General features: G+C 42.9%; 1 protein-coding gene across 1 annotated transcript; it reads left to right on the forward strand.

The window, feature by feature from the left end:
• The first annotated feature begins 632 nt into the window (after positions 1 to 632).
• LOC118392766 (ubiquitin carboxyl-terminal hydrolase 15-like) lies at positions 633 to 23,020 on the forward strand. Its single transcript, XM_035784789.2, has 6 exons — positions 633 to 796; positions 15,201 to 15,331; positions 15,897 to 16,027; positions 18,166 to 18,292; positions 19,820 to 19,965; positions 22,955 to 23,020. Exons 1-6 carry the CDS (start codon positions 633 to 635, stop codon positions 23,018 to 23,020), a joined length of 765 nt encoding a protein of 254 aa, XP_035640682.1.
• The last annotated feature ends 53 nt before the right edge of the window (positions 23,021 to 23,073 follow it).

A 23,073-nucleotide genomic window follows, 5' to 3' on the forward strand; every position in this document is an offset into this window, starting at 1 on the left:
ACCATTTTATACAATTTCCTGTTTGAGATTATTTGTTATGTAATTTAATGTCAATAGCAATGTCTGACATCAGATGTCTAAACTCCCAACTACCTCAGATAGATAGATTTGAGTTTGGGGTGAGTCATCAGGAGGCCTGACTGTTTTAGGAGCCGTGGGTTTTGAATGTGGGATCTATGAATTCAGGCCTGTCTGTCAACTTCTGGTGGTCATTAAACCATTAAGGTAGGCCTGAACCTGATTGTGTAAAGCTCTGCCTGTTTTTGAGTACATTAAGTTCTTCAGATGGCAGTTTGAGAGAGCCACAACCTTTTTTTTTTGAGGAATCATTAGGCAAAAGATAATATGGTGCAGTATCAATGTACCTGGCATGTACTTACTTACAAATCTAGAACCTGTTTTGCTAACTTTCCACTCCTTGGCAAACGTGGCATGACATGGAGTGGAATAATAACTCAAACGGACGGGTACCCAGGCTACTGACATGTTACGTTATATTTTAAATAAATACATGTGTATATGCATAACGTATTTGGATCACTACATGTAGCTACTTGTCTTGAAAATAGCCAAACTGTTTTTTATTGCTTGAAATAGTTAAAGCAGCCCTCTCAAATGGGAAGAACAGCAGCATGTTGAAGGACCTGGTCCCTGTCCCTCAGCTCCAGTCAGAGGAGAAGATGCAAGAGAGGGGCCAATGCAGCAACAAACTAGAGTTCATCCCGTCTTTGATGGGATCCATCATCGGCTTGGGTAACGTGGCACTTTCCTTAGCTCTGCTTCAAGAAAGGAGGAGGTGAGTTCTAAAGGATGGGACCAGAGTAGGTCACAGACATTTTAATTGTCGCTGCTTCTAAAATAATAGTTCATTTAGCAGTGAGAAGTTCCGGCTAGTTCAGTGACAGAACATGAATAAAACATTTTTTTTAAAGGTTACTTTGAGGCAGAAGTATCACAATAAATTTAAGTGACAAACTTAAAGTAGACAGCCAATCTACATGCAAAAACAGAAACATTTTTAAAATACATTGAATCTATTACTGAATGTGTACATACGTACTGTTCCATTTTTAATATTTTAGAAAATGTTTACTTTTTAACGGAACTTCAATGTTCTGCTCTGAATTAGTTTGTGTATAGTAGAAAAGGGCTGCTGTCAAATACCTATATCGACATAACCTGAAAGGCCGCTCAGCAAGGAAGAAGCCACTGCTTCAAAACAGCCAGACTAAGTTTTGCAACTGCACATGGGGACAAAGATTGTACTTTCTGAAGAATTGTCCTCTGGTCTGTTGAAACAAAAATAGAACTGTTTGGTCATAATGACCATCAATATGTTTGGAGGAAAAAGGGGGACGCTTGCAAGTGTTGTAGTTATTGTTACATATAGAGACAGATATTGAGTAAAGATAGGTGTACATTAGACCACAAACAGAAAGCGGACAGGAAACCAAAGATTAAACAGACATAAGTATAATGGCCGAAGCCATACGTGCTTTACTGTGCATAAGGGCAAAGAGGAGGAGGTGACACTTAAATACATTATCTATTATGGAAAGAGCAGGACACCATTATACAGATTAGATAGAGAGGAATAAACATAAGTGCTTCGGGTGAAGGCAATAAGTGCTTAGGGTAAGATAGACATATATTAATTTTAGGACACGAGAGGGTCCTGCCACCATTGTAATCTAATCAAGAGCGGATACAGGCGTTATTGGGCATGAACAAGCTGGAAGACTGGACTGAAAGATAATGGTGGCCGATGACCTGAGGGAAGTAACTCCATTAACATATGGAATGGACTCATATACCGTGTGTGTATAAATACAGAGCCAGTGCTCTGGGAAGGTGTGTGTTCCACGGACCATCTAGGCTTCTGATATGTTTGTATTAAAAGCCTATATTGAATTCACAATTTCTTGTAAGTGTTATATTTTGAAACGATCCTCCACGACACAAGCTGAAGAACACCATCCCAACCGTGAAGCACGGGGGTGTCAGCATCATGTTGTGGGGGTGCTTTGCTGCAGGAGAGACTGGTGTACTTCACAAAACAGATGGCATCATGAGGTAGGAAAATTGTGGATATATTGAAGCAACATCTCAAGACATCAGTCAGGAAGTTAAAGCTTGGTCGCAAATGGGTTTTCCAAATGGACAATGACCCCAAGCATACTTCCAAATTTGTGGAAAAATGGCTTAAGGACAACAAAGTCAAGGTATTGGAGTGGCCATCACAAAGCCCTGCCCTCAGTCCTATAGAAAATGTGTGGGCAGAACTGAAAATGCGTGTGCGAGCAAGGAGGCCTTACAAACCTGACTCAGTTACACCAGCTCTGTCAGGAGGAATGAACCAAAATTCACCAACTTATTGTGGAAGGCTACCTGAAACGTTTGACCCAAGTTAAACTATCTAAAGGTAATGCTACCAAATGCACTCAATTAGTATGTAAACTTCTGACCCACTGGGAATGTGATGAAAGAAATTAACGCTGAAAAACCATTCTCTCTACTGCTATTTTGACATTTCACATTCTTAAAATAAAGTGATGATTCAAACTGACCTAAAACAGGGAATTTTTACTTGGATTAAATGTCAGGCATTGTGAAACTGAGTTAAAATGTATTTGGCTTTGGTGTATGTAAACTTCCGACTTCAACTGTATGTGAGAATGCTGTTCATTGGCTACAGCTTAGTGTTCAACACCATAGTGCCCTCAGCTCATCACTGAACTAAGTACCCTGGGACTTAAACACCTCCCTCTGCAACTGGATCCTGGACTTCCTGATTGGCCGCCCCCAGGTGGTAAGGGTTGGCAACAACACATCTGTCATGTTGATCCTCAACACGGTGGCCTCTCAGGAGTGGTTACTTTGTTCCTGCCATCCAGAACCTATATACTAGGCGGTGTCAGAGGAAAGCCCAAAATATTGTGAAAGACTCCAGTCACCAAAGACTGTTGTCTCTGCTTTGCACGTCAAGCGGTGTCAGAGTCTTGGTCCAAAAGTCTCCTTAAGGCTAGGGGGCATAATTTGGAAGTTCGGATGACGGACGTGCCTGTTACTCAGGCCCAGAAGATATGCATATAATTGGTAGCATTGGATAGAAAACACTCTGAAGTTTCTAAAACGGTTAAAATAATGTCTGTGAGTATAATAACCAAACTGATATGGCAGGCGAAAGCCCGAGGAGAATCCATCCGTATGTTTTTTTTTGTGGTCAAAGTCCATTCAAATGCTATTCAAAAGGAATTCTTCCCAGATTACAGTTCCTATGGTTTCCACTAGATGTCAACAGTCTTTAGAAAGGGTTCCAGGCTTGTTATTTGAAAAATTAGTTAGTAGTTGTAGTTTTTCAAGGTGGCTCTTTGACTGGTCTTGTGGTGGGCACGGATGAGGGCGCGCACTTCGTTTTATATCTACGGTATTGAACATACTACATTACGTCTTAAAGTTTTTAGTTTATTTACATATTAGAAATGTTGTTTGACTTGTTTGGATGAAGTTGATTTTTTAATTTGATTTTTTATTTATTTTTACCCCTTTCTTCCCAATTTCATGGTGTCCAATTGTTGTAGTATCTATCTATCATTGCTACAACTTCCGTACGGGCTCGGGAGAGACGAAGGTTGAAAGTCGTGCGTTCTCCGATACACAACCCAACCTAGCCGCACTGCTTCTTAACACAGTGCGCATCCAACCCGGAAGCCAGCCGCACCAATGTGTCGGAGGAAACACCGTGCACCTGGCAACCTTGGTTAGCGCGCACTGCGCCCGGCCCACCACAGGAGTCGCTGGTGCGAGATGAGACAAGGACATCCCTACCGACCAAGCCCTCCCTAACCCGGACGACGCTAGGCCAATTGTGCGTCGCCCCACGACAGAGCCTGGGCGCGAACACAGGGACTCTGCTGGCACTGCAATACAGCGCCCTTAACCACTGTGCCACCCGGGAGGCCTAATAGTTGTATTTTCATCAACAATTATTATTTCTTATTTCGTTCTTCTTCTTATTATTATCTCATTATTTCTTATTATTATTTCTCTGATATCACTGCATGTTTTGGAACTACTGAACGTAACACGCCAATGTAAAATAAGATTTTTGGATATAAATATGAACTTCACGGAACAAATCAGACATGTATTGTGTAACATGAAGTCCTATGAGTGTCATCTGATGAAGATCATCAAAGTTTTATGATTCATTTTATCTCTATTTTTATCTCTCTTTGGCTGGAAACTGTGAGTTGGTGGTGACCTAACACAATCATACATGTATTGTGTAACATGAAGTCCTATGAGTGTCATCTGATGAAGATCATCAAAGTTTAATGATTCATTTTATCTCTATTTTTATCTCTCTTTGGCTGGAAACTGTGAGTTGGTGGTGACCTAACACAATTGTTTGTGGAGCTTTCGCTGTAAAGGATTTTGTAAATCGGACACTGTGGCTGGATTAACGAGAATTTTATCTTTAAAATGGTGCCTAATACTTGTATGTTTGAGAATTTTGATTTATGAGATTTCTGTTGATTTGTATTTGGCGCCCTGCAATTTCATTGGCTGTTGGCGAGGGGTTCCGCTAGCGGAACAGGGTCCTAGACAGGTTAACCTGTTAAGTCGACCCTCTACTTTTTCGAACATTCTGTTACAAATCGTGCAACATTTCAGCGCCCTGCTACTCAGGCCAGGAATATAGTATATGCATATGATTAGTATGTGTGGATAGAAAACACTCAGACATTTATAAAACTGGTTAAATCACGGCTGTGACTATAACAGAACGTGCGTTTCATCGAATAGTGCAGGAAAATCTGATCACTGAAAATGGAAATAAATATCCTTGCGCTACTTCCAGGATTTGTTCAAAGTGAACCGAATTAAATGAGGCCGAGGTTGCAGTGCCTACAGCTTCCACACGGTGTGTAGAGTCTTGTCATTTGATTCAGCTTTGATTCAAACCGAATCAAGGGAACCGATTCCACATTTTTTCGAGACGGATGATTTTTGTGAAAGTTTATCGTGGATTATGGGACATCTATGCCAACAAAGAAGATGGTCAAAGGTAATGAATTTTTATATTTTATTGTGCGGTTTGTAGCGCCCCGAATATGCTAATTATTTTGTTTACGCTCCCCTGCGTTCTTTTTGGGGTGTTAATTTTCAAAAGGGAACGCCTTGCCAGGTAGGAGCAAGAGGTTAATGAACATGACCCTGATCTGTTGGAATCCGTCTAATCTACAGGTGTTGTAAGACTACACACTCAAACGATCCGTCTACCTGGCTAGCTGATGCTGATAATTCTGCTGATCATTTACCTGGATTCTACCCATACCCTGACACAAGACTAGGGTAGGTACCACAACAACAATATTAACCCTGGCCCCTGCTGTTACAGAACATAATGAAGTATTATCTTGTCTTTCCAAACTAAATTTGAAGTTTACATTTACATTTACAAAGATCCAGAGCGAACAGTTTTGACTGGGCTGAGCTATGTAGCTGGTCTTGTAGCGGAACACCAGTGGAGAGAGCGGAAACACCAGACGGGCTAATCAATGGCACAGGCAGGGAGCCCAGCCAACAGCGAGTTGCAGTTCAAGACGGAGATGAAAGTAGGACTAGGCAGGGTATACTACATGATGCATAACCTACAGGAACGGGACACCGCCTTGATGTTAGTTGAGAACGACAGGGTGTTGTCCAGGATCACGCCAAGGTTCTTAGCGCTCTGGGAGGAGGACACAATGGAGTTGTCAACCGTGATGGCGAGATCATGGAAGGGCAGTCCTTCCCCGGGAGGAAGAGGAGCTTTGATTGCTAGGTTCAGCTTTGAGGTGGTGATCCATCAAACTGATATGTCTGCCAGACATGCAGAGATGCGATACCTGGTCAAAATTGTGTGTCGTCTGCATAGCAATGATAGGAGAGACCATGTGAGGTTATGACAGAGCCAAGTGACTACAAGAGAGTCCTAGAACAGAGCCCTGGGGACACCAGTAGCTGAGGAGAATTATGCAAGGACGCATCTTGGGCCGCGCCGGAGACAACTCGGAGAGGGTGGAGAGGAGGATCTGATGGTTCACAGTATCGAAGTAGCTAGGTCTAGAAGGATGAGAATGAGGAGAGAGAGTTAGCTTTAAGTTGATACAGGTCTCAGTTGAATGACTAGTCTTGAAACCTGACTGATTTGGATCAAGAAGGTCATTCTGAGAGAGATAGCAGAGCTGGCCAAGGACGGCACGCTGAGTTTTGAGAGAAAAGAGAGAAGGGATACTGGTCTTAGTTGTACATCGGAGGGATAAGAAGGGGTGCAAATGTAAGACGGAAAGTTTGAGTTGATGAGCTCCGGAAATGAAGTTGGGCGGCCGGCCGTCACAAGACGCGAGATTTCATCTGGAGTCAGAATAGGTAGGGCAGTGTGAGCAGAACCAGCGTGTCGCTTGGATTAGCCGAGGATCGGTGTCCCTGTTACCTCTTTTTCAAAATGGTTGACCATCTGTCATCTGCAGAGAGGGAGGGGGGATTCAGGAGGGAGGAGAAGGTGGCAAAGAGCTGGGTTAGAGGCAGATGCTTGGAATTTACTTTAGAGCAGAGACAGAGGAGGAAAATGTATGCCAGGTCCGCAGGGAGGCGAGTCTGCTCAGCTGCCCGGAGGTTCTGTGAGCTCGCAATGAGGGAGGATAGGGGACATAGAGAGTCAAAGGATGCAGAAAGGGAGGAGAGGAGGGTTGCAGAATCAGGAGATAGGTTGGAGAAAGTTTGAGCAGAGGGAAGAGATGATAGGATGGAAGAGGAGAGAGTAGCGGGGAGAGAGAGCGAAGGTTGGGACGGCATACCATCCGAGTAGGGGCAGTGGGGGAAGTGTTGGATGAGAGCGAGAGGGAAAAGATACAAGGTAGTGGTCGGAGACTTGGAGGGAGTTGCAATGAGGTTAGTGGAAGAACAGCATCTAGTAAAGATGAGGTCAAGCGTACCTGCCTTGTGAGTAGGGGGGAAGGTGAGAGGGTGAGGTCAAAAGAGGAGAGGAGTGGAAAGAAGGAGGCAGAGAGGAATGAGTCAAAGGTAGACGTGGGAGGTTAAAGTCGCCCAGAACTGTGAGAGGTGAGCCGTCCTCAGGAAAGGAGCTTATCAAGGCATCAAGCTCATTGATGAACTCTCCAAGGGAACCTGGAGGGCGATAAATGATAAGGATGTTAAGCTTGAAAGGGCTGGTAACTGTGACAGCATGGAATTCAAAGGAGGCGATAGACAGATGGGTAAGGGGAGAAAGAGAGAAAGACCACTTGGGAGAGATGAGGATCCCGTGCCACCACCCCGCTGACCAGAAGCCTCGGGTGTGCGAGAACACGTGGGCGGACGAGGATAGGAGTAGCAGTGTTATCTGTGGTGATCCATGTTTCCGTCAGTGCCAAGAAGTCGAGGGACTGGAGGGAGGCATAGGCTGAGATGAACTCTGCCTTGTTGGCCGCAGATCGGCAGTTCCAGAGGCTACCGGAGACCTGGAACTTGGGTTAACCACCAGATTAGGTCAAACCGGCCACGCGGTGTGAGCGTTTGTATGGTCTGTGCAGAGAGGAGAGAACAGGGATAGACAGACAGATAGTGACAGGCTACAGAAGAGGCTACGCTAATGCAAGGGGATTGAATGACAAGTGGACTACACGTCTCGAATGTTCAGAAAGTTAAGTTACGTAGCAAGAATCTTATTGACTAAAAATGATTAAAATGATACAGTACTGCTGAAGTAGGCTAGCTGGCAGTAGCTGTTGTTGACACTACACTAATCAAGTCGCTGCTGAGTGTAATAGTTTCTACAGTGCTACTATTCAGGGCTTGCTGGCTAGCTAGCAGTGTTGTTTACGTTACGTTGGTGCGTTAAAAGAACGACAATAGCTGGCTAGCTGGAAATCCCTAGACTACACAATTATCTTTGAAACAAAGACGGCTATGTAGCTTTGTAGCTAGCTACGATCAAACAAATCAAACCGTTGTACTGTAATGAAATGAAATGAAAATGTGATACTACCTGACCGGGTTGTTGAATTCCAGTAGACGTGTGTGTGGTGACGTTGGCTAGCTGTTAGCTGTTGGCAGCTAGCAGAGTCTCCTATGTTAAGGACGACAAATAGCTGGCTAGCGAACCTCAGTGAATTAAGATAATCACTCCAAGACTACACACTCTAAACTACACAATTATCTTGGAAACAAAGACAGCTATGTAGCTAGCTAACACTAAACTAATCAAGTCGTTCAGTTGAGTGAATAGCACTATATACTACAGTGATGCTAATCTGTGGGCGTTAGCTAGCGTTTGCTAGCTCCTGGGCGAATAGCAGTAAGGCTACGTTAGGGCGACGAAATACGATAATTATGCAATTATCTCTGATACAAGGACGGCTATGTAGCTAGCTAAGAAGAAATTGCTAAGATTAGACAAATCAACCGTTGTACTATAATGAAATGTAATGAAAAAGTTTGGAAGAAGGTCCTTGGGTGAAGGTCCTCCAGGTGTGAGTGTAGATATCCCAGGGTTCCCTGCTATCTGGAATGCTATTTTCTGCTCTGTCCATCTGTGCTCCATGAGAGAGTCTGTAGGAGGGTGAGTGGTGGGGTTGCACAGAGGGGCAGGACACTGCAGTGAAGGTAAACACTGACCTCCAGGACCCTCCAGCTGCTCGACTCTCACTCAGTCTCAGGGCTCAGCCCTCAAGTGGCATAGCCTGGTCTGGACCAAAACCTGGTCTTTTCAGGTTCAGCATCAAAGTGCTGTTTTCCACATGGTGGGCTGGCAAATTTGGGAATTTTGACTCACTGGTGGGCCGCAGCATGGCTGATGCCATAGATTTAGAGTTAGGCAAACTCCGTACCAAAACCTATTGTGTTTGTCTGCAGGGGGTTTTAGCCTGTGGGATTGATGGCATTGACCCCACAGCTTTCGCCTGCCCTTTCTCGAAACCCACCCATCCACACCCTAGCGGGGCAGATATTTTGATTGCATCCTCCCATGGCCTTTTGATGCCCCCATTCTCACCTTTCAGATCTTCCGTCACTGGTTGTAGATTGAGAGATGGGGAACATTAATCAATGATTAGACCACAAGACGTTTAACTGACTGGTGAAATTATGAGGGACAACTCTTTGGGTTAAAGGTTTAACAAGCATGCAATATGGTCCACATGAGGCTGCTCTTAAACTCTCACATTCTCAAAACACACATGACTAGAGGTGTTTTTTTATCAACGTGCATTTGGGACATGCTTTGGGACATGCTTTCAGGAAACCTGCCAAAACAAAAACGGGCCACTCTCCATGACTTTTTAAAAGGAGGCTTGGATTTGCACTGTTTTATTCATGAGCTTAGGTGCTATCCAATAGCATCCCTAGATGACACACCTTTGCCTTTTAGTCCATTTTCTTCTACAGTAGTTGCTTGACTGGCTTCTGTTTTTATGCCTTCACCTCTCTCTGTATAACAGGTATGGATGGATCTTGTCCTATTCCATCTGTCTAGGCTCCCTCATAGCATTGGGGCATCACAACAACAACTGTGTCTGTCTCTGTGTGTGTTTTAATGTGACCTACTTGTTAATTAAGAACTTCAATAATTTGTTCAAATGCAAGTATGTTATTTCGCTATTATACGGTTGGAGTCATTAAAACTCGTTTTTCAACCACTCCACACATTTCTTGTCAACAAACTATAGTTTTGGCAAGTCAGTTAGGATATCTACTTTGTGCATGACACAAGTCATTTTTCCAACAATTGTTTACAGACAGATTATTTCACTTACAATTCACCGTATCACAAGTTTACATACACTAAGTTGACTGTGGCTTTAAACAGCTAATTTACAACATTTGAGTCAATTGGAGGTGTACCTGTGGATATATTTCAAGGCCTGCCTTCAAAATCAGTGCCTCTTTGCTTGACATCATGGGAAAATCACATATCTGTCAAGACCTCAGAAAAAAATTGTAGACCTCCACAAGTCTGGTTCATCTTTGGGAGCAATTACCAAACGCCTGAAGGTGCGACGTTTGTCTGTACAAACAATAGTACGCAAGTATAAACACCAAGGGACCATGCAGTCGTCATACCGCTCAGGAAGGAGACACGTTCTGTCTCCTAGAGATGAACGTACTTTGGTGTGAAAAGTGCAAATCAATCCCAGAACAACAGCAAAGGACCTTGTGAAGATGCTGGAGGAAATGGGTACAAAAGTATCTATATCCACAGTAAAATGAGTCATATATCGACATAACCTGAAAGGCTGCTCAGCCACTGCTCCAAAACCGACATTAAAAAGCCAGACTACGGTTTGCAACTGCACATGGGGACAAAGATTGTACTTTTTAAAGAAATGCCCTCTGGTCTGATGAAACAAAAATAGAACCGTTTGTCCATAATGACCATCGTTATGTTTGGAGGAAAAAGGGGGAGGCTTGCAAGCCGAAGAACGCCACCCCAACCGTGAAACATGGGGGTGGCAGCATCATGTTGTGGGGGTGCTTTGCTGCAGGAGAGACTGGTGCACTTCACAAAACAGATGACATCATGAAAAATGATGTGGATACATTGAAGCTACATCTCAAGACATCAGTAAGTTAAAGCTTGGTCGCAAATGGGTCTTCCAAATGGACAATAACTTCCAAAGTTGTGGCAAAATGGCTTAAGGACAACAAAGTCAAGGTATTGGAGTGGCCATCTCAAAGCCCTGACCTCAATCCTATAGAAAAATTGTGGGCAGAACTGAAAATGAATGTGCGAGCAAGGAGGCCTACAAACCTGACTCAGTTGCACCAGCTCTGTCAGGAGGAATGGGCCAAAATTCACCCAACATATTGTGGGAAGCTTGTGGAAGGCTACCCGAAACATTTGACCCAAGTTCAACAATGTATAGGCAATGCTACCAAATACTAATTAAGTGTATGTAAACTCCTGACCCACTGGGAATATGATGAAAGAAATAAAAGCTGAAATGAATCATTCTCTGTACTATTGTTCTGACATTTCACTATGGGCCATCTTCTTTATCATGATCATCCTACTAGGGTTGGACAGTCAAGTAAGGCATCTTAAGTTATTTACAATGTTTTGAACGTACTGTCAAGGAAATTGTCGCGGTTCAGGATAGAAGGATAGAATGGACCACTTCTGTACAATGAGAACTGATGATCCAAGAGCACCACGCTCTATGTAACCAAACATACCTAGCCTAACATGATATCAGTGATGCTCACTATTTGTTACCAAACATGCCTAGAACTCGTCGTTGTTGGTAATCAAGCCTATCACTGTTGTGTCGTCCGCAAACTTGATGATTGAGTTGGAGGCGTGCGTGACCACGCAGTCGTGGGTGAACAGGGAGTACAGGAGAGGGCTCAGAACGCACCCTTGTGGGGCCCAAGTGTTGCAGATCAGCGGGGTGGAGATGTTGTTGCCTACCCTCACCACCTGGGGGCAGCCCGTCAGGAAGTCCAGTACCCAGTTGCACAGGGCGGGGTCGAGACCCAGGGTCTTGAGCTTGATGACGAGCTTGGAGGGTACTATGGTGTTGAATGCCGAGCTGTAGTCGATGAACAGCATTCTCACATAGGTATTCCTCTTGTCCAGGTAGGGTGGAGGTGATATGGTCCTTGACTAGTCTCTCAAACACTTCATGATGACGGAAGTGAGTGTTACGGGGCAGTAGTCGTTTAGCTCAGTTACGTTAGCTTTCTTGGGAACAGGAACAATGGTGGCCCTCTTGAAGCATGTGGGAACAGCAGACTGGTATAGGGATTGATTGAATATGTCCGTAAACACACCGGCCAGCTGGTCTGCGCATGCTCTGAGGGCGCGGCTGGGGATGCCGTCTAGGCCTGCAGCCTTGCGAGGATGAACACATTTAAATGTCTTACTCACCTCGGCTGCAGTGAAGGAGAGTCTGCATGTTTTCGTTGCAGGCCGTGTCAGTGGCACTGTATTGTCCTCAAAGCGGGCAAAAAAGTTATTTAGTCTGCCTGGGAGCAAGACATCCTGGTCCGTGACTGGGCTGGATTTCTTATTGTAGTCCATGATTGACTGTAGACCCTGCCACATGCCTCTTGTGTCTGAGCAGTTGAATTGAGATTCTACTTTGTCTCTGTACTGACGCTAAGCTTGTTTGATAGCCTTGTGGAGGGAATAGCTGCACTGTTTGTATTCGGTCATGTTACCAGTCACCTTGCCCTAATTAAAAGCAGTGGTTCGCGCTTTCAGTTTCATGCGAATGCTGCCATCAATCCACGGTTTCTGGTTAGGGAATGTTTTAATCGTTGCTATGGGAACGACATCTTCAATGCACATTCTAATGTACTCGCACACCGAATCAGCGTATTCGTCAATATTGTTATCTGACGCAATACGAAACATATCCCAGTCCACGTGATGGAAGCAGTCTTGGAGTGTGGAGTCAGCTTGGTCGGACCAGCGTTGGACAGACCTCAGCGTGGGAGCCTATTTTTTTAGTTTCTGTCTGTAGGCAGGGATCAACAAAATGGAGTCGTGGTCAGCTTTTCCGAAAGGAGGGCGGGGCAGGGCCTTATATGTGTCGCAGAAGTTAGAGTAACAATGATCCAAGGTTTTTCCACCCCTGGTTGCGCAATCGACATGCTGATAAAATTTAGGGAGTCTTGTTTTCAGATTAGCCTTGTTAAAATCCCCAGCTACAATGAATGCAGCCTCCGGATAAATGGATTCCAGTTTGCAAAGAGTCAAATAAAGTTCGTTCAGAGCCATCGATGTGTCTGCTTGGGGGGGATATATACGGCTGTGATTATAATCGAAGGTTAGATAATGTGGTCGACATTTGATTGTGAGGAATTCTAAATCAGGTGAACAGAAGGATTTGAGTTCCTGTATGTTTCTTTCCTCACACCATGTCTCGTTAGCCATAAGGCATACGCCCCCGCCCCTCTTCTTACCAGAAAGATGTTTGTTTCTGTCGGCGCGATGCGTGGAGAAACCCGCTGGCTGCACCGCCTCCGATAGCGTCTCTCCAGTGAGCCATGTTTCCGTGAAGCAAAGAACGTTACAGTCTCTGATGTCCCTCTGGAATGCTACCCTTGCTCGGATTTCATCAACCTTGTTGTCAAGAGACTGGACATTGGCGAGAAGAATGCTAGGGAGTGGTGCACGATGTGCCCGTCTCCGGAGTCTGACTCCTTTCCCTCGTTTTCGGAGTCGTTTTTTGAGTCGCTGCATGGGATCCATTCCGTCCTGTTTGAAAGGCAGAACACAGGATCCGCGTCGCGAAAAACATATTCTTGGTCGTACTGATGGTGAGTTGACGCTGATCTTATATTCAGTAGTTCTTCTCGACTGTATGTAATGAAACCTAATATGACCTGGGGTACTAATGTAAGAAATAACACGTAAAAAAACAAAAAACTGCATAGTTTCCTAGGAACGCGAAGCGAGGCGGCCATTTCTGTCGGCGCCGGAAGTGAACCTAGCTTGCCAATGAGCTAACACTCTCAAACGTGCCAGTATCAAACAGTTAACTGCTGACATAATTGATGTTTCGTGACAATCAAGTGTCCCAACTAACTCACTTTTGGCTAGCTCCCACTGTTAGCAAGCATCTGTTTTATGATAATTCTAACATTCCTTATATTATTTAATAGGGATGCACCAATGGCGTTTTTGGCTAAACCGATATCCAAATATGATCCTTGCCCCAAAAAAATGTCAACGGATATTTAAAATGATCGTCCCTAATTAAGCATTCTAGTACAGTTAAATAGTTGACACAAACTGACCAAAAAGTTATTTTGTTGGCATTTATGTGTCCCAATTACCAGTAAAACATAATCAAAACTTATTTATTACACTAACTTGCTGTGCTGTTTTGTTGTTCAGTCTCAACCAGGATTTCATGATACATGTCAAGCAGTGAAGTTGCTGCTCTGTCTGTCCGTGGCCTCTTCCCTGGTTGTCACTGTCTGTTTCCATCTTGTCCAGCTGTATCTAACATTTCACGTAAACCTTGTTTGTCTAAATCGAAGTAGTGGTCCTTGTACCTAGCTTCGAGCATGGTGGCTACACCGTAAAGAGGCTGAGAGAATGCCACCGAATCGCTTATTCACAGCCCCTTGTAGAGTACTTTTACAAGTTTTAACCCCAGGTTCTGTGTCAGCAGTTGAGCAGGTGTTTCAATGCCACGACAAAGGGTATTGCGTCTGCTGCAGACGCAGTTGATTAGTTTATTTCTCAGTCAGTTCGAATGGAGCTTGTTTGTGTGTTCAAGTTTCAAATATGTTCTCAAATGTCATTGAAATGTCAGTAGCCTTATGAGAACCAACACATTCTTGAGCATGCAATACGGCTTTCCTCAGGATGAAATCCTTGTCCACCCACTGTGCTGGCAGACTCAGCATGCTCATGGGGCTGACATTTCTGGTCCAAATGTCAGTCGTGAAGCCCATAGCAAGTAGCTCAGGGATGTGCGTTTCAACAATACTGTGTAACTCCGGTAGGGCAACATCTGAAAAATAGCACCTACTTGGTAGTGTGTACCAGGGCTTGAGGTGTTCGACCAGTCGGCGAAAGTCAACATCATTGACTACAGAGAATGGTTGATTGTCAAGGGCAATGAATTCCATTGTCTTGGCATTAATGGATTTCGCCTTTGAGTTATCTCGTTCAAATTTTCTTACTCTTTCAAATGCTGCTCGACTTGAACTTGTTTAGTTGTTGGAACTGTGCGCTTAGTATTCTTCTGCTTTTGTTTTATGTAGAGCTGTATTTTTCGTGGCGTCCTTACTTAATCTACCTACGTTATATAGGTATGCAACGTCAGCTTTGACATCAGTTTTGCACAATGGCGTTAAACTAGACATCGGGCGTTGTTGGCATTTTTAGCTAATATCGCCCGATATGCTTACTGATATATTGTGCATCCCTATTGTTTAACGTTACTCCAAATGAATGTCAGTGAATGTTATTTAACTAATCAAACCAAATAAGCTGCTGATAACCTCTCTCCACTTCTGCTCTCCTCTAACAAATATACTTTTGTAACCTGAGGCCTGTACTTTGGAGCTTCACACTTATTTTAAAAAATAAAATAAAGTACTTATCAGATACAATCTATCACCCCAAACGTATTAGATCTAATCTAGCGTCATCTCAGATCTAAATAATCAGTGCTCTCACTCTTTATACATAGGTACCTAGTGGACAGCCACTGGTTCAAACAGTGGAAAAAATATGTGGTCTTTGACAGCTGGGACAAATATCAGATGGGAGACCAGAACGTGTACCCCGGATCAGTGGAAATCTTGGGGCTCCTTACAAGTGGTAAGATGCACCACACTCAGACCTCTTGGAAGCAATATTTGTCAATCTCTGGTGTGATTAGGGGAAATGGAGGCTTCATAACATGCTCTTTTACTCATCCCCAGTGTATCTGGATGAACCCACCACTGTTTTGCACAGTACAGGATGTTTAGAGTGAACAAGATGTACCTTAACTAATATATCAAACTAAAGGCTGTTATACATGCAATGTCTATAGGCTAAGTATGACAGAAAAAGTAGGTCTATAATTGACTCTGTAAACATCAATGAAAATGGACAAGGGTAGCCTGCCTCTGGTCTATAGAAAGCTGTCTGTTGCTTTGTTTTATTGTATGAGAAAATGCCATTATGAGTAGGCTAACACCATTGAAGCTGTCCCAATTGAATGACCCCATTATAACCCCCCTTTAGTAAACCACTAAACCTGGGTCATATTAATTATGGCAAACAAACAAAAATGAATGTCTGTTATTGGCCAGGTTTGGGTAGTCCTTCCATCATGTCAGTCCATTTTCTTCTGTTGGTTGCCTAACGAACATGACCCTGTTCTTTCTAGCGTGAGTAGTTGGGGATGTTCTAGCCATCAAGGAGCACCTCATTGATGATCTGGACTACATCCTGATCCCACCAGAAGGCTGGAATAAGCTAGTGAGCTGGTATGCACTGATGGAGGGACATGAGGCCATCTCACGCAAGGTAAGGATGGGTGACATTAGTGGCTAATTATGGCTGGTGTGGTCCAATATATTGTTTTAAATGGTCAAATAAGTAAAATAATGTTCAGCAACTGTATGGGTGAAAGAGCTGATTGGGAACAGTGCACGTAGCGCCAGTGCCTCAGCGGTAATCAGATGAAAGAGAAGCTCCGTAAGATCACGGCTCAGGTACTTTATGATAAAATATAATGGTCAGTACACACTTACATTTCAATGGTTGCTGTTAGGCCTGTTTGTTGATAACCTACTTGTAGCCGAAGAGCTTATTGTGGTGCGAGAGGAGTAATTGAGAAGTTTCACTGTGTCAAAATCTTGTGTTCTATAGGGTTGGATACACTTCAACACAGGTCAGATTGGGACGATTGTGAAAAAGGAAAACTTTGATTTCTAGATCAATATTAAAGCCTACCCAGCTAGTAACTGAATCTCAAGCGTAAGATATGTCAATGTTTAGGCTGTCTCTCTCATGGTCTTCTTCAAGAGAAACACAGCTGGACTGGTCATGTGATTTTGATACAATTTAGCTACCGGTATTCCAAATATGCTAGCTATTATTTGTAATACATGCTCTGTAAGGACTTAATTGGTTTTTAAACGTAAAGTGGACCCGAGCACAGATGTTTACTGATGGAATGTTGTCCTCAGAAGATCTGTTTTTATAAAGTGGAAGTAGGCTACATTAATATTATTTAGTTGCTTTTTTATTCAGTGTGCTTTGGGTTTAACTCTTGACAACTGACTACAAGTTAAGCCAGTAGCTCACATAAAGATTTGTTCTGCTAACATTTGTTTGGCCATTTCTAACTGCCAGCTGGGCCTACTGTACATCCGTGAGCCCAGACATGGCTTTCTGCATCTTCAAATCTAGCCAGTCATGGCATCATGACTGCTGCAGTGCTTTCTCTTTATCCCCCCATCGATCCTCCCCTTTTTGCCATGTATGTTGCTGGAGGTATCGAGTGGCCCTGTCCATTTCTATTTTCAGAAAGCGCTCTGGATGACTTAAACGCCGCTACATGGAGCGAACTACGAGATACAATATGCAGGAGGTTTTCCTTTCTTTCTTACTTTTGGGGGTTCTTTTACCGTGTTGTCAGACGGTTGGAATTGATTTTCTGGGTTCTCTTGCTGTTCCACTCAGGTTCTCTGTGTTGAGGCTATCACCTGGGGAGTGATTCTAGTGTCCTTGTTTTTTGAAATGGAGGAATGCTGACTGAGGTCAAACTGAGAGAGCATCAGTCTTTTTAAGAGTGGGGGGAGAGATGTCCTAGCCTAAGAAGAAAGGAGTGGGTGGGGTATATCTGGTCTCGTTGGTTCTTAGCCTAGCTGTTTTAGAACTTTGTAACAGTTCTGTTCTGTCAGTTTGTTTCCTGTGAGACTTGCAACTTGCCTTTTATCTCTGTGTGATGTGGAACACATGGCTGGGCATTCATTTTATAAGGAGGGCAGTGGGTCTTGTCTGGTAGTGGGTGAATCTGACCCATGCCTATAGCTGACCCATGCCATTTCCTGGGGCAAGGGCAGGTCTGGACCCTACGGTGTGGTGTAGGGCCAGCCACCAGCGGAGTTGCTGTGTGAAATGAATAGGAATGGACCCTTCAGCTGTCTCTACGCTCTGGGGCTATATTAAGAGTCTCTGTGACTCGCTCCTATTAATGGAGTTAGAAAGTGTAGCTTTTAGTTTATACACTTACAATGCTTTCGGTGTATAGATAGGCCTATTAACTGGGTAGCCAAATTCTTAGTTTGTTTATGTTTTGTTGTTGATTTGTCCCAAATAATGAGCTTGACTAATCTAATGCCAAATGCTGTTCTTTATTTCTTCTTTCCTTGGTGATGTTGGTGAATGCTTCTCTGTTCAATGTTGAAGAGTTTTAGCACGTTTTAATCAATCAGCAATGCATATCTTGCCCGTATTGGAACAATGTCATGAGTTTAATGAATCATTCATATGCCATGTACAGCAAATGCTTTGAACAAAATGTAATCTGTCATGTAAGACAACTTTAACATTGTCAAGTGTTTAATTTGCGAAACAAACATTTTGTTAATATTTGAGTTGTTTTTTTTTGTGCCATCTTCCATGATGTAAGACACTCTATCAACATATTTCGACAGGTGGTAGAACAGGGTATGTTTGTGAAGCACTGCAAGGTGGAGGTGTACCTCACAGAACTGAAGCTGTGTGAAGACGGCAACATAGGCAACGTGGTCACCAGACGCTTCAGAAAAGCAGAAACGATAGGTAGGAAGACACTTTTCTTCTCCCTGACAGAATGAATGGAGCAGTTTATCTTTATTTTGAAGAAACTCTGATCTCTCTTCCTCATGTACAATTTCCACCGGATTTCTGCCTGCCATTATAATGTAACAGTATGCCATTTAGCCTACGTGTTTATCTATAGCGACTTATAGTCATGCGTGCACGTATGGGTATGCCTAGTCCTGGGAATAGAACCCATGCTCTACCAACTGAGCTATAGAGTACCATTATATTAATTGTACAGTCAACCTGACAAAAGTAGCAACTGGCTACTTCTCCCAGCCAGAGAATGAATTAATAAATAATTCCCGTCCATTAGCCACCAGTCATAGTGATTGTACAGGGGCACTTCACCTCTACATGACAGAGAATTAATGAGTAATATATTTGTTTTGAAATGCACAGAAGTACTCCTTTGTTCCTCTTTGGATCAATTCCACAAATGTTTAACCTGACATTAGGATTGTATATTTATAACCTGATGTGTTCTGCATTTCTTATTTTGACTTGTTGATTGTATACTCTGGTTCACTGTGCCCCATTGCTCTTACTTATTTGACTGATAATACTAACATCTTTTGTTCAATTTATGCAAATCGGATGCATTGCCATGCCTTTTAATGGTCAATTTAAAAAGTGAAATCACAGGGGAAGTTCACTGATAACTCTGTTCTGTGTTTGTCAACTTATGTAAAATAACTATGCTTTTGGCTACTGCAAAATTATGCGCTCCCACAAGAACTGCCAAAACTCTATTCTCTAAAGCACGCACACACACAAGTAATCAACAATTACATGAGGAGTTTTACTATAAAGTAATTAATTCATCTGCTGCCTATTTATCAGAGCATGAGATTTATACACTCAATTATTCTCTGCCTTAAGTATGCAGGTGCATGAGTGTAGTTTTGTCAGTTTGTCATCTACACTGAGCATACAAACATTAAGAATACCTGCTCTTTCCATGACAGACTGACGAGGTGAATTCAAATGAAAGCTATGATCCCTTATTGATGTCAACTGTGAAATCCACTTCAATCAGAGTAGATGAAGGGGAGGATACCGGTTACAGAAGGAGTTTTAAACCTCAAGACAATTGAGACATTGATTGTGTATGTATACCATTCACAGGGTGAATGGGCAAGACAAAAGATTCAAGTGCCTTTGAACGGGATATGGTAGTAGGTGCCAGGTGCACTGGTTCGTGTCAGGAACTGCAACGCTGCTGAATTTTTCACACAAGTTTCCTACGTGTATCAAGAATGGTCAACCACCCAAAGGACTCCCAGCCAACTTGACACAACTGTAGGAGGTATTGGTGTCAACATGGGCCAGCATGTAAAACGCTTTCGACACCATGCAGATTCCATACCCTGACAAATTGAGGCAGTTCTGAGGGCAAAAATGGGGTGCAACTCAATAGTATGGTGTTCATAATGTTTTAAATAATCAATGTATGTGGCATGTTGCTTATTTGTTACCTTTGTCCTATAACCTCCCGTGATGCAGACACCATTGAGAAGGAGATGCGAAAACTGTTCAGTATCCCAGACGAGAAAGAGACCAGGTTGTGGAACAAATACATGAGCAACACTTTCGAGCCTCTGAACAAACTGGACAGCACTATACAGGACGCAGGACTCTACCAAGGACAGGTATGAAATAACTCTTGGATACCAGGCTATTTATACCTTAATGTCTCTATTTCCTGTCCTGTCATCGTAGCAGTTATATAGGGTCTAGATTATTCCAGACCATGCAAACTGACAAGGAAATTTTCTATGCTCTTGTTTACGAGGAATGGTGCCGGAGGGAATAACTGCTGTTTTACTGGCTGCTAACCAATTTATTACATTTTTTTCACTTTGATTCTAACTTATTTTGTACATAATCATAAGTCTTATGACCGAAAATAGCTTCTGGATATCAGAACAGCAAATAATCACCTCGTACTGGATGTAGATTTTCTTCTTTAATGAGTCGCACCTGAAGGATATAATGTTGCTCTCAGACGAGGCCCAAATGCTTAAAGCAAATCCAGGGAGAGGAGATCAGGGAGAATTCATTGGCGAGTGGGGAACCTCGCTCTCCCATCCGTTATATTAGCCAATGTGCCATCATTGCCATCACTGGATGAGCTCTGTTTGAGACGATCCTACCAACGGACATTAACTGTAATATCTTATGTTTCACCAAGTCGTGGTTGAACAACAGGGAAAATATACAGTTGGCAGGGTTTTCCGTGCATCGGCAAGTCAAAACAGCTACGTCCAGTAAGGGGTGGGTGTATTTGTCAATAAACGCTGGTTCGCGAAGTCTGATATAAAGTTAGTCTCGAGGTATTGCTCGAGCTATAGACCACACGATCTACCAAGAGTTTATCAATATTTTTCGGAGCCGTCTATTTACCGACACAAACAAAGCTGCTCCTAGTGGTTGGGGACTTTAATGCATGCAAACTTAAATCCGTTTGACTTAATTTATACCACAGGGGGGAAAAAAACTCTTGACCACCTTTACTCCACACAGACATACATCCTCAAAGTTCTATAGCTGCACCCTCGAGAACATCCTGACCGGTTGCATCACTGCCTGGTATGGCAACTGCTTGGCATCTGTCCGTAAGGCGCTACAGAGGGTAGTGTGTACAACCCAGTACATCATGGGGCCAAGCTTCCTGACATCCAGGACTTATATACTAGGCGGTGTCAGAGGAAGGCCCAAAAAATTGTCAAAGACTCCGTTCATTGACTGTTCTTTCTGCTACCACATGGCAAGTGTTACCGGAGCGCCCAGTCTAGGTTCAAAAGTCTCCTTAGCCATAAGACTGCTGAACAATTAATTAAATGACCACCTTTACTATATGCATTGATACCCCCTTGTTTTTACAATGCTGCTACTTGCTGTTTTATTATTACATTACATTACATTACATTTAAGTCATTTAGCAGACGCTCTTATCCAGAGCGACTTACAAATTGGTGCATTTACCTTATGACATCCAGTGGAACAGCCACTTTACAATAGTCACTTTACCCCTACCTACATGTACAAATTACCTTGACAAACATGTACCCCCGCACATTGACTCATTGTTATTTTATTTTTTACTTTAGTGTATTTCTTAATTCTATTTTCTTAATTGCGTTAAGGGCTTGTAAGTAAGCATTTCACGCTAAGGTTGTATTTGTTGTATTTGGCGTATGTGACAAAATTAGATTTCATTATAGTCTATAAGTAGGTTCTGGAGTTTTTCCTGGTCAGGTGAGTTCACATGCTTGGTGAAAATTCAAGGAACGTAAAAATAGTGTAAGTCAGTCTTCAGGTGTGAAGCCTAGTATTACTTGTCATTTGTTTGTCCATTTAACAAGCTCAAATTTCAGCTTCATGGTTTTGTACATACTGAACAAAAATATAAACAAAACAATTTAAATTATTTTACTGAGTTACTGTTCGTATGAGGAAATCCGTAATTTTGAAGAATTCATTTGGGCCTCATCTATGGATTTCACATGACTGGGAAAACAGCTATGCATCTTTTGGTCACAGATACCTTCAAAGAAATGGGCCTCAGGATCTCATCATGGTATTTCTGTGGTCTGCGGTTGTGATGCTGGTTGGACGTATGGCCAAATTCTCTAAAACAACATTGGAGGCAGTTTATGGTAGAGAAATTAACCTTAAATTCTCTGGTGGACATTCCAGCAGTAAGCATGGCAAAACTACACTTAAAAAAAATAAAATGTGTTGTTTATGGTCCCCAGCACAAGGTGCACCTGTGTAATGATCATACTGTTAAATCAGCTTCTTGATATGCCACACCTGCCAGATGGATGGATTATCTTGGCAAAGGAGAAATGCTCACTGACAGGGATGTAAACAATTTTGTGCACAAAATTTAATTTGTATCTTGTGTGAATTTTTGCTACTTTTATTTCAGCTCATGAAACATGGGACCAACTTTACATTATGTTTTTGTTCAGTTTAGTATCCACTGTAATTCTAATAAAGTACCTAAATATAGCCTACACATCTTAAGTGTCTGGCTCCAAAGAACAATGGCATCCGCAAGTGTCCTGCCCCCCCACCTGGGGGAGTTTACCAAAAGTAGCCTGGGCCTAAACATACAGTTACAAGCAGGGATTAATCAAGACAGTGGGCATTCCGCTCAATGGCAACAGCTGTTCTAGAAGATTAACAGGGATGTGTCCCAAATGGCACCCTATTCCCTACATTGTGCACACAGGACTAAAAATGAATGTCATTGGTGGTACTTACTGGTAGCTCCTTACTTAAAGTTCAGAGCAAAACATAAAATCAAAGACCTACTTTTGAAGCACACCTATTGATTGCGTTACATTACATTTACATTTACATTTACATTTACATTTAAGTCATTTAGCAGACGCTCTTATCCAGAGCGACTTACAAATTGGTGCATTCACCTTAAGACATCCAGTGGAACAGCCACTTTACAATAGTGCATCTACATCTTTTAAGGGGGGGGGGTGAGAAGGATTACTTTATCCTATCCTAGGTATTAACATAATAATTTACAAACCAGGTAGATACCATGGGAATGTTGATGCTCTGAGTAGGCTGCCCGTTCCAGAAAACATCATTCAGGAAGAAGAAAATGACCAGGTTTTGATGATCGATGTGTTGGATGATGCACCGCCCAAATCAAGCAATGGACTTCAAAGGATGTGACATTATCACAAGTGCATGAATTTATCCTGAGAGGATGGCCTACAGTGACTGAG

The sequence above is a fragment of the Oncorhynchus keta genome, chromosome 13 (assembly GCF_023373465.1).
Source record: "Oncorhynchus keta strain PuntledgeMale-10-30-2019 chromosome 13, Oket_V2, whole genome shotgun sequence".
Classification (NCBI taxonomy): Eukaryota; Metazoa; Chordata; class Actinopteri; order Salmoniformes; family Salmonidae; genus Oncorhynchus; species Oncorhynchus keta.